This window comes from Ambystoma mexicanum, chromosome 14 (assembly GCF_040938575.1).
Source record: "Ambystoma mexicanum isolate Mex_15411 chromosome 14, UKY_AmexF1_1, whole genome shotgun sequence".
NCBI classification, from domain to species: domain Eukaryota; kingdom Metazoa; phylum Chordata; class Amphibia; order Caudata; family Ambystomatidae; genus Ambystoma; species Ambystoma mexicanum.
This window is the reverse complement of record NC_090940.1, coordinates 96,543,637-96,556,411: the sequence shown is the minus strand read 5'-3', so window position 1 is coordinate 96,556,411 and position 12,775 is coordinate 96,543,637. Positions and strand designations below refer to the sequence as shown.

General features: G+C 44.3%; 1 protein-coding gene across 5 annotated transcripts in view; it reads right to left on the bottom strand.

Annotated features, from left to right (window-relative positions):
• Positions 1–12,775, bottom strand: part of PCNX1 (pecanex 1) — a 1,666,514-nt gene that overhangs the window by 951,901 nt on the left and 701,838 nt on the right. For all 5 annotated transcript variants that reach the window (XM_069638600.1, XM_069638595.1, XM_069638598.1 and 2 more), the window contains exons 12-13: positions 3,148–3,301; positions 2,582–2,614 (exon numbers count right to left, since the gene is read on the bottom strand). In XM_069638600.1, the coding sequence (XP_069494701.1) occupies positions 2,582–2,614; positions 3,148–3,301 (187 nt within the window). The remainder of the gene's footprint in view (positions 1–2,581; positions 2,615–3,147; positions 3,302–12,775) is intronic.

Sequence of the window (12,775 nt, the reverse complement as noted above, 5' to 3'; positions counted from 1 at the left end):
TACAAAACTGCTGTTGTGCACATGTGGGCTTGGGTGGTCAGTCAAAATCTCGAATACAAAAGGGGGAAAGACAAAAATCTCGAAAAAATAAGGTCGAAAAAAAAAAGGTCGAATTCCTTTTTTTTAAATTATATATTTATTTTGGGGTCCGGGGATAAAAAAAAAAGGGTAAAACAAAAAAAGGAGGTTTGGGGGGAACCCCCCATTTCCAATAAAAAACGTATTAAAAAAATTCGACTTTTTTTCCGAGATTTTTTTGTTCGAGATTTTGTCATTCGACCTTTTCAAATTCGACCTTTTCACTATAAACCGTGGGCTTGTTATGAGCCCACCATGGCAACCTCTGCCAAGGTCTATACCGTTTTCTGTCTCTAGGTAGGCCATCTCACTTCCTGTGCAGGTGGCCGGCATTTTCATGGGCCAACCCGATTGGCTGTCCACAAAAACATTTTTTTTTAAACTCCCTCATGTGATTACTGGGCGGGTTTAGACAAGCCTCTAGGACTGGTTTCATATAGGAGAACCCCTGTTTCTTTAGTAATTTCTTCTATTTACTTACCTGCAGAAGGTTTATTTGAGGTTTGGGCTGCTGCTGATTTTTAAAGGACCAGGGTTGGCCATACTGGCTGGCACAGAAATCCTAGGATAAGCTTTGGTCAGGGTTTTCAGTGGCTAGACATCCTTCTTGGGTCTTTATCCTCCTGCATCTGCATGATCAAGGGCTTCCATCCAGGCCGTTTTACCACCAGGGCCTCCTGCTTTGGTGTTGGGATTCCTGCATCCAACCTCATCTGCTTCACTGGGCCATCTTCTGTCACCTCCGTCGTCATGCAAGTGCTGCCCACGTTAGCGCACTAAGGTGCAAGCACCTGGCTTGTGCAGGACCTTCATAATGCAGGGGCCATCTCCATTGCTTTCAATTCTGGATGGTGGGTACCCTCCTGAGAATCTGATATTTCCTTTGGGTCGTTGGGACAACCATTGACTTGAGGGTCATTGTTGGCTCTAGGTTCAAGACCCCGGGTGACCCTTTTCTTGCCATGTAAAAGAATATTATTTTTTACCAGGGATTCTTCATCTTCAGATAAAGGACTTTCTAAAAGTCAACACCGTAGGTTCATGGTATTAAAGATACTCGCCCTCAGGTGACATTGTGGTCTCCGATCGCCAGGTTATACAGGGTCCACCACCAACCACGTCTCCCCATTGCCCTGCATTGGGGGCTGAACCGCGCTATGCTTTTCTTCTCCTAGAGCTGTTGTGGCTCGAACATAGTACTGAATTATCTCAATTAAGGTTGCCATTTTTGTTCCCGGGGATCGATGTTTGTGTAGAAGAACTGGGACTTAACTGGTTTCTACAATAACAGTAGGTCAGCCTACAGGCATTGTAATGTTTCCTATGGGACACTTGATACAACAAAGGAACTGCTACAAATAAAATTGTATTGTAGTTAACCAAATTGATTTGTCTAGGGTCCCTGGAGTTCTCCACCAATCCTTGGATTTTTAGTGACTAGCCCAGATTTATTAGGGATTTATAAAGCTATGCACTACACTCCTACATTGCATCACTGTTTGCTGCAACCGCTTGCCTCCCTAGTGTAATATGCCCCTCTAGCCGCTGGTAGTGTGAATCTAAAATATAACCTGGGCGTTGATAACGCTTCACGCTTTGTTGAATATTGCATACCCGTTTTCTACCGCTAGGAGTCATTATGTGCTACATGCAGAAGTATTTTGCATAGTATCTTTCTTTACAGTATAGCAGGGAACTTGTGATTAGATTCTGTGTGAACATGATACTTGCCGAGTATTTTATTGTCTAGTGCTCTACTCTTAACTCACATCTAAAAGTCTATATGTATAGTGCCAGCCACGAGGTACAAGGCTTACATTTTAGGGTAAAGAGTGAGTTATGTCATAACTGACACCATTTACTGTTTTCAGAACTATTCTTTCAATGTGTGATATGTCACAGAGTACTTATTTTCCTCTCAGATATAGCTGTGATCTTGTAATAAAAGTGTATATTTTTCAGTATACCATTGTGGAATTCTTTTGTGGCAACGTTTGGGAATAATTATACCGCCTGCTAATCGTCCCCTCACTGAAGTTAAAGCCGACTGTTCTCCTACATCTACCATAAGAGTTTGGTGGCATTTCCTCTTGGGCAACACACTGTTCAACCATTAGGTTAGGTGGTTAAACAGCCCTTGCCAGAAGGTTGTGCAAAACTCTCTCAATGTAGATACTTATCAGATTAACATGCTCTCCATCAAGCCATTTTGGCTAATAAAGAAGAGTATTAAAGAGCACACGTTTTACCACAAAGTTTTGAAACAGGGTCCACAAATCACTATTTCTATTTTTAGAAAAATGCCATTCATTTTAAGTGGCTATTTCTGGCTCATATAAAGTTTGATGTTTAGGTTACAATCACTACAAAATGAGTTATTGACGAGTCAAAAGTGATGCAAATCAGTAAACGCCCAGGAATTTAACACATGAGCAGAGCCGATAATATCACTGTTAAGTCACAAGGTAATTATTTCCAAAACATAAGCACATCACAGACTTACATGTCGGGGTGAAGAGGAGTCTGGTTGTACGCTCTGAAAGAAATATACAAGATTAATTTAGGGCCATACAAAAAAGAAACACATTGCACCATATGTGAATAATGAAACCAACCCCCCACGATCGACTGGTAGTATAAAATATTTCCAGCATTGTCTTCCAACTAACCACCCATCAACTCATGTTTTTATGGCAGTGGACCGCATAATACGCAGGTAGTCAGTGATGACATAGTTAAGTATTTGCAAAGCTCAAAGGGCTCAATCCTGAAGGAGAGGTCGGGGTTAGCTAAGATTTGGGAGACAATTAGGCATTGAAACATGCAGATGCAATGCTGATTTTGGATTTAATCTTCACCTTTTTCCTGTGTATGTATGGTGCAGGTTTAATGTGGGAGAATTCATCAAACTTTTTTATAGGACATTTCATTGCAAAGGTATGCGGGTGAGACGCCCCGCACCCCCTTGTGGGTCACAGAAGGAGATCGATCAACCCAAATGTGTTACAAAGGGCCCTATATATACCCATACTCAAAACCTTTACTGCACAATCAACAAAGCAAAAATACCTTAATTAGCGAGTACTGACAACTCGCTATTACCAGACAGAACTGGAAGACCCAGATGTCCTTGAAAAATCCTTCGATGAGAAGTATGGATCCCAGAAAGGCTACAAGCATAGCCAGGATGACCGCCAAGATGTTTTCAATGATCTCCCTATTCCTGCAGGGGGAGAAAGCAAAACCCAGGTCCAGACAATCCATGAATTGCTTCTGTGCACAGTTAAGAAAAGGACAGACTTCATACTAGTGAACAGACAGCTGCAAAAAGTAAAGGAAAATGCACTAGAATCTTCAACTATAGCTATTAAATAACATGCATTCCTTTTCTTTTTTATAAACATGCTGCAGACCACGTTTTGCAAATTATGTAAGGAAACCTTTTTAAAAAGATTTACATAGCTTTTACGGTCAGTGTAAACTAGGATACTTTTAAGCAGTTAGCCATCCAGGAGATTAAACTGAAAAACAGATAGGGGGATTAACTACAGGGGAGGTTGTATATGGCAATGTGGCACTCTGTTTTTTAGGGCGGGGTATTTGTGCAGATGGGTAATGTGCCTGTTCAGCATGCATGTCAATTCCTTTTCAGAAAACCAAGGTTATGCAAACTTTGGGCCTCTGTGGCCTCCCAGTCACATAGATCCTGTGCCCCCCTTTGCTCTGCCACTTTTCCTAGACTGTACCTCTGGTCAGAGTCCCTGAACTTCATCACCACCCTTCCGCTGTACTGGTTTACTGAACTGTTTCTCAGATCCGTCCAGATCCCCGGCCTTACCAGGAACACACATTATTTCCCCCTTGAGAGTCCAAACTATTGCTTGTGGGACTAACTTTACAAGATCAGTTGTGTGTTTCAGAGCGTTCTCAATCAAATAACAATTTATACTGTTCTTTTTAAACATTTAGTCTACTTCTTAGAATATATGTTTGTTTATAGCTGTCAAATCAACTTCAATTAGATATAGAGCTCATCTACAGTCTGTGTGATCCTTCACTGATTTTTAGAAGGGAGGTCGTTTTCAACCTCATTCCTTGGATTAACTCATGTTTTGGGGGTAACCGTCATCCCTTAGTGCTACGCATGAGGAGGTACCTCTGTCACTCATTTCAATGTTTCTTGAGTTGCAGAATTAATTCCTTAGGGAGCGTACTGCAGGGAAAGTGTTTACCCTTTTTTCCTCTTAAGGTATTTGTTATATTTAGCTATGATAGTTTTGTGGCAGTATAACCTTAACCAATTTACGTGCGCTACTGTGCCGACATATATTTATACTGCGAGTTACCCATGTTACGACAACGGTGGTCGAAAATGTCTAAACACTGGATTTTAAACCTTGATGTCGTGTTCGCTCCTTGTTGGTCTTCCTCCCAGTCAGGGCCCGAAAGGGCCACATATGGTAATGTAGAAATGCCCTGTGTGAGTGAACTACCTACAACTGGGTAGAGGTTGCAGACATCCTGAATACACATTTCAGCTGCGTGATGCCACAGTTGTTGGGTAGTTCCTGAGGGAACCGACTGTCCTGAATTGGACATCCAACCCATTTGAATGGTACAGGGCCTTCTATTAGTGGGCTGGAGTCATACCTAGACAAGGAATTCAAATATCAGGATAGAGACATGAGCCTGTACCTGGTGCCTCCCTCCCTTAGACTATTGGATATAACTATTCTTGGGTCCACCGCTGCTGTCCTCATCCTCTGGAGTTCTGAATGTGCATATGCATAGAACGCTGTTACATACTGTTAAGGGCTGTACAAACACTAACCTGAAGGTTGGGAAAGTACAAACAAGCCAAAAGTACAATTAGTCAACACACATCCATAGAAAATAGACCACACTGGTATAACGAAAAACATACACCTTTATTAGATCCCATATATATACCTTTATCAGTCAAATAAGTGTCGAAGTAAACATAACGCACAGTAAATATACCTAGTGTAGTGACAAAAACTGAATTCTCAAAGACAGAACCCAATCCTTCACAATATTATATGTTTACTCCCTGGTGATAAGCACATTACAAATAGAGACCAAGGGTGGTAAGAGAAGACGACATTAAAGCACGCTATAGTAATAGTAAATTAGGATCACAATGCCAACGAAGTTACTGTGACCCTAAACTTCTAGGACACAGTCTAATGTTAAAGATTTCAATCAGGCGACACACACTTTGGTCTCGGCCTAGTATGTAGCGCACAACTGAGATGCTTTTTTCACAACTCGTATCACACCCCCTTTTCAAATACCCCGGGTCACAATGGACCATGAAGCAGGCTGGTTGGTGAAATACAATATTTATTTTAAAATTCAAAATAAATCATACAATTTTTAATATGGGGCAGCAATCACCTATGGGGTGATAGTTACAATGAGGATGTAAGCAATGCACTTGGTTTAACCTTCTAGTGGAACATATACAAAACACCAGGGAATAGGAGCACTTTTTTGATTTAGGAAAGATAGCACCGGAGTTAGGATTTCCCCCTGCAATGTTCCCTCAACCCACAAATAATTCTGAATGGATAGAAAGACACAAAAGGTAATCAGGAATAAGAGGCAGCAAAAGGAATCAAAATCTGACCTTCCCTCACTAAAGCAACATTGCAAAGAAACTAACAAACCCAAGCAATGGATTACCAAGATCATATAATTCGAAAATGAATGGAAAGTTTAACATGTTGCAGCCAAATGACACGGGTGAAATATTGCCAATCGTGATGCGGTTTTTGGTCTGGGGGACAGAGGTATATCTCAGGAATATTACAGAAGTGAAAGAATGGGGGTAGCTGGTGAATTGTGAGAGATTTGGAAGGTAGAGTGAGGTTTGTTTTTAGGAAAATATAGCAGTGAAAAAGAAAACCGGTTTTAAAAGTAAGGCAAATTTTACTTAACTTAGATTTAATGGCTAAGAAAAGAGGAACACCACCTGTGAATATAAAAGTTACGCTGCAGTTGGAACCCCTCATGCAGTGTAGCCCTTTTCTTTAGGGAAAATTAATTTAAACACAATATCGCTAATGACTTATGATCTATGCAAGACAGAAATGAACAGAAAAGTGGTGCTAACGCTTGGAGATCAAGGGCAAGAACACAGAATTCTGTCAGCTTGAACAAGTTACCAGGATAAGGATAGGATGGCTTAGAGAGTGGGATAAGGACAAAGGCAAGACATGGTAGACTATGGATTTCTATGGGTTGGGGATTATACACAGTCCACTTTTAGTTTTGGGATTGTTGGACTTTCGATTGCTCTGGTCACTACACGGCAGCACTTCTAGCACAGGACAGCTGGGCAAAAGACAGCTGGGTAGGGTCGGGTCACTGGATGGTAATTCTGGTCACTGGATGGCACAGGTACCTCTGGATGCAGCTAGTGGGCAAGCAGGCCAGGCTGGTCCAGGATGCAAAACATACCATCGCTTTCCCCTTCTTAATGGGAGATTAGTGGGTCGATTCTGGATCAATGGCCTTGCTCGGAATAGGATCAGCACCGCTTGGGTTTTGCAGTGGGCCCTGGAGTAGGGTCAGCAATGCTTTGGCCTTGTAGTTGGAATCTGGACTCTGCAGGAAAATCAGGAAGAGTGTCTAAAGAGTCTGGTCAGGGACCATTATTTAAAATGCATAGCAACATCAAAGTATATGGCTGGGCAGGCTTAGCTAAGCACAACTCTAACCCACGGGATTGGTCAGGGGTGCTAGTCTGCACCTCACTCTCAACTGGTTGGATTTCAAAGCAGGAGGGCAGATTTATGATGCGAGTTTACAATGTTCAAAAACCTCCTACAGTTATTTTAGCCAAAATCTGATTTTGCCACAAACGGTACATTTATACAGTTGAAATCTCTTAAATTATATACATAGGTTACATATTTTATGTAGAGCATGACACTCCAACTCTGCAATCTGTGAGACATAGTTTCGCCCTTCTAATACTTTTTGGTAATTTTGAGTATGAACGATTCGGCCTAAAATTCCATAGCTTTATACACTGTGTGGATTATCATAAGGGATGTAAATATAAAAATTTGCATTGGCATCATGGATACTGTCCTTGTAATCCCTGATTCTTTGCCATTTCCATTCCCAAAGGGTCAATGAATTCTACCATGTCTTAAATGAAAATGTTTACATTTTTACAAGTCTTGCTGCAGCAATAAAAGTCTTTACATTTTTATTCATAAATAGTCTTTGGAAGCAAATGGCAGTCCTTTGTCACTTGACCATTTTTCTTTCAGAGGCCACCAACTGTCATTTCCTGCAGAGCAAGGTGGGGGTTTTCCAGCCCGATTGAAGGTGTATTGCCCCCTTCCCCACTTCATTGTCCTTGAAATTCCATTGTCGGTGGATTCAGCCTAGACTAGATTCTGTCCAGCCTAATAATTATCACTGGGGTGTTAGTATCTGCTGAGAGGAGCCATCCTGTTGGTAGCATCCCTCCAAGCAGAAACCAATTTTTCTTTTGGAACATGCAAAATCCAGCCAATATGGTTGAACAGTTACTTTCTTATATTTGGTCCTGAATTAAACGAGCCAGTTGAATAAAATAACGCATATGTATTTTCCCCAGCAACAACCCCCTTCACATTGCTAGATAATGGCAGGCTTTCATTCAACAGTTTACTTTTAAAACGGGCCTTTCAATCCTTGAGTTTGGAAAGCCGATTTTACATGTGCGGTGAAAAGCTGGCATTTCTTTTTAAATTCAGTTTTTCATCTCCCTCTGGATCACCACAATGTCTTGCAGCTATAGTTATTTCCTTGTATGCAGGAGTTTTGATTGAAGCATATATGCCTTGAAATTGACATGGCTCAGATAGCTGGAGTTTCTTTGTACTACTGAGCTTTGACACTTTGTGATGAAATTAACATGTTTTCGGTGCGGGTGAAGGTGGAGTTCCTTGTTGATTTTTCTCAGAGTTGATTTGAGAGGGCCTGTCATTCAGAAATCATGCCTGGTTTTGCTGAAGCACAATGGGATATACTGGGCATGGCAAGGCCTTATCAATCACAATGGTTTAAGGAAGAACAGATGAAAATAGCGTCAGCAGCATTATTTTAAAGGTGAAAAAGTTTCCTTTTTAATGGGGATTTTGGGCCTGCAGCAAGGCTACAGTGCTTTTTCACTTTATTCCATTTGTATCTGTCAGAACACACTGGCATGCTCCCTCAGTTTGCCCCCTCAGTATGCCCCCTTGTTCCATCCTACCCAATGTATGTTTGGCAAGACGGTACAGCCATCTTTTTGTTGCTGCAAAACGCAGTTTTAAGACCATGGTGCTCACAGGAGCCAGCACAACCATATTACTGTTTCTGCGCCAATGCAGCTTGGTTTTGGTGAAATTCTGTTGAGTGGGTCAATATAGCCCACACTAAGACAAATTCAAAAGCTACACAAATAATAAAAGGTCTAGAAGCGGTAAACATTTCTAAACCACAGCAAAAGCACACCAGAAGATAAGAGACTTCGGTTGAGGGCACCATGGGTATTGCACTTAATGGTCAAATTGATCGTGTCACCAAAAACATAGTTGAATCAGACATTCACTTTAGTAGAGTGCAACACATGCGTTTAAAATATAATTCAAATAAATCCCTGGTGCAAGCTAAAGAGCCAGGCTTTGGCCTAAAACTCACTGGACCCAAACTGAACACAGGAAACATGTTGGAGTGCAGCCAATACCCCCAAAGCCACATCAGAAGTGTTTCAGGAGGAGATTATTCCCATCGAAATTAACTTGACCAAGTCAATCGGCAATCTGCATGTATGCATGAAAGGCATTCAAGTCCCAGTCCCACCCACAGGTGCAGAATTGGTGGCCGACTATTCTGGGTGGACCAGAGGAGACCCCCATGAAGTATTAGAGGAAGGTTTGAGAATCAGAAAACTCAGTAGAAGATGCAGCACAGCAGGATGAGCTCCAATGGAGAAAAACAGTTGAGACAAGGCAGAGGAGAGTCTCGGCCATAGGGACCCAGAAGGTAGGTTTGGTGAGTAATCCAAGGTACTCGCAGTGTTGGAACCTAAAAACAGTTCCAGGAAGACAAAACAACCCAGTGAGCAAAAGCCTGTCCCAGGTGCGGTTTACAGGACTTGAACCCTGGACCAATGACAAGGCAGACGAGGAAAACAAAGACCAACTATACTTCCTAGGAGTGGGAACCTCAAGCCAGAAGCAAAAACAGCAACAAGGAGGATTCCCCAAAAGGTGGGTTGAACCCAGCAAAGCAGGTTCCAGTGGCTGGAGGAATAAAGGAGGGCAGCTCAGCCACAGAACACTCCCACAAGGAGGAGTACAGATGTACTGCTGTAATTAAGGGTGAGCATGTAGAATAGACAAGATAATTAGGTAATAGCATAGGTGGGCAGATTTTAGGAGGCCATCCTAGTTACAGTGAACAGGAAGAGAAAGTTTAGCCAAAACCTTCAAATCAAGGCTTAGTCTCAGGAGAGTGTGGCCAGGGGCCCCAACGAGTCCACACAGAATAACAGTTATTCAGCTTAGATTAGTTATAACATACATACAGCTATTTATTTAGGCCTAAACACGGAAACGAAACTAGCAGGTAGTAATATCACCCAAACAAAATGTATACATTCACCAGTAGGTTCACTTAAATAACTAGCCAGGTGAAAGAGGCAAGTACTCAAATGTAGGTAAAATGATTAGAACCAGTCACAAGTAAAATTTCCTTTACTTAAGTCCAGACTCAAGATGTATGAAGCCTAGTGCCCAAAAGTCACAGGTTCCAGCGAAGGCATTTTTGACATGGATGCAATGGGCTTGTGGTGGTCATTTGTAACAGTAGAAAACTATTTCAAAGTACATTAACAATTTGGCAGAAGACGGGCAAGTTCTCCTCTTTTCTAGACCCAAGGCTAACCCCGTGGCAGGACACCTTTCCCAGGTTTGACGACCAAAGGGAAGTAAGAGGGAGATATGATACACAGGCCTTTTCCCCCCAATGTTATCCTATAGAGGACAGGGCAGGGGGAAGATAGAGGGGGGACTGATGGGGTCCTGGGGGGTGGGGGGGTGGGGGGGACAGGTGTGCTTCCTTACTCTGCCCGACTCGGGGGTCACGATGGGTCGCTTGGGAATCTATGGGAGAACAGTGTTCCATCCTTTGTTCGGGTGGGATGTACCCAGGGGCTGCAGGTTTGAGCGCTCTTCCAGTCGGGTGCAAATGCAAGATGCAAATCCAGTTGATGAAGAAATGCAGACCTTCGCAATGTAAACCTCTTCAGGGTACTTCACGGGATGGAGGCAGGAGAGTTCCAGCGATGATCACCATTTGCAGGTGACAACAGGCGTCCTTCCATTCGCAGTAAAAGTAGCAGCTCCAGGACAGGTCCCCTTGATGCTAGGTGCTAAGATGCATTTCTAGAATCTGCTCTGGTGGACAGATTTTAGCGGCTCACCCTATTTATAATGAGCAGGGGAACTTGGAGGATAGCCATAACCCAATCAATGTAGCAATTGAGAGCTAATCTCAGGAGAGTTACTTACATCTAACTATTGTTCTCCAGCATGGGTCTGGCATGGATTCACAGGCTCATGAATATTCCCCGTCAGGCCGGGAATCCTCGGTAAAAGAAAAACTGTTTCACTTACAAACTCTATTTCTCCTCTAAACCAATCACTGTCCTCTGGGTCATACTGCCCCCAACCAATCATTGCCCTCTCCCCAAGCCCCTCCTCTGGCAGCCATCTTCAGATTTGGTAGCACGTACAGTGACAGTATGACCAAGAAGCACCACAGAGGGGTAGGAGTGAGGGTTTGCATATGAATCCATGCCAGACCCATGCTGAAGAACAATACTTACAGGTATGTAACTTGTTCCTTTTCCAGCATGGCGTCTGGCATGGATTCACATGCTCATGAATAAAGAATACATAGCAGTACAACATCACACAACAGGAGGTGGCAAGGCTCAACAGAAGCAATGACTCTTCTCTCCGGAACAGGCTCACCTTCAAGCAAACAGGTTGCGTAGCACTGCTTGGCCGACCCTGGACTCTCCTCTGGAATCCCTGTCGAAGCAGTAGAATCTTGTGAAGTTGTGCGTAGACCTCCATGTAGCAGCCCTGCATATATCCAGCTGGGGCGCACCAATCAGTAACTCCATCATCGCAGTGATCATTCTGGTGGAATGGGCTTGGACGGCCGGGCAGCGGTCGGTTCGCCAATCGATGACAGTGCGTGATGCAGCCGAAGAGCCGCCTTGAGATGGAAGCCTTGAACAGGGCCTTCCCATGGTTCACAGGACCAAAGTTCACAAACAGTTGAGACGTCTTCCGAAAAATTCTTCGTGCATGCCACGTAGAACTTCAGAGCATGAGCAACGTCCTGCGATAGCAAAGCCCTTTCAACTGGCAACAAAGGTTTCAGAAAGAACACACCCAACACCAACGGCTTGTTGAGGTGGAATACCAACTGTACCTTTGGAATGAAGGAGGGGTGAAGGAAAGGGTCTGGATCTCACCAGGAGGAAAGCCATTTTCCATGAGAGGAACTTGAGAAGAGCCGGATGCATAGGCTCGAAGACACCCCCCGCCCCCCATGAGCCACGTCAGCACCATGTTGAGTTCCCACACCGGGACAGGAGCCTTCACCAGCAGGCATGATCAAAACAGTCCTTTGAGTAACTCCTTGATGAGACGGTGGGACCAAAGAGAAGATTGCCCTGGAGACCTGGAGTAGCAGGAGATAGCCGCCAGATGCAACGTAATAGAGGCATGCACCAGCCCCGCCTTGGCCAAGGACAAGTATGGAAGAATCTGCAGGGCCGTGACTCTCAGAGTGTTGATCTGCTGCGCTCGGCACCACGTTGCGAAACGCTTCCACTTGTGCCCGCAGCACTTCAGAGTTAATGACACTCTGGCCTTTGCAAGGACCTCCCTGCAGTCCGCCAGCAACTCATACCCTGCAAACTCTAGGACTGCAGAAGCCAAGCCCTCAGGTTCAGTGATCCTGGGTTGTGATGCAGGATTGCGCCTACTTCTCTGGTGAGCAGATCTGCGACCACTGGCAGCTTGACAGGAGGGGACGTTGACAGGCTGAGAAGGTCGGGGTACCAAATCTGCCTCGGCCACGCAGGGGTGACGAGAATCATTCTGCAGCGGCACCATTTAGGAACAAGCCTTCCCACCGGAAGGAGAACGCGTCACCAATGCTCCTCGGCTGGTGGAACCTGCTGTGAATTTCAGGCATTTGGAGTTTGTCGCTGTCGCAAACAGATCAATCTGAGGTGTGCCCCAATTGTGGAAGATGCGGTCCACCTGATCGCTAAGTTCCTACTTGTGGCAGAAGCGCAGCTCCCTGCTGCGGAGTCGGTGATTGTGTTCTCGACTCCCGCAAGGTGAAAGGGAATGAGGAACATATCTTGGGCGACGGCCCAGTGCTACAAGTCCTACGCCTCTCTGGAGAGCGCTGGGCATCGGGTGCGTCCCTCCCACCCCCCCACCCCCGATTCCTGATGTAGAACATCATGGTTGTGTTGTCCGTGAAGATAGTCACCACTTTGCCCCTGAGGGATGGAAGGAACGACTTGAAGGCCCATCCAGGATATTGATGTGGAGATCCCCCGAGGCAGCCACAGGCCTCTGGCGTGGAGACGTCTGGTTTG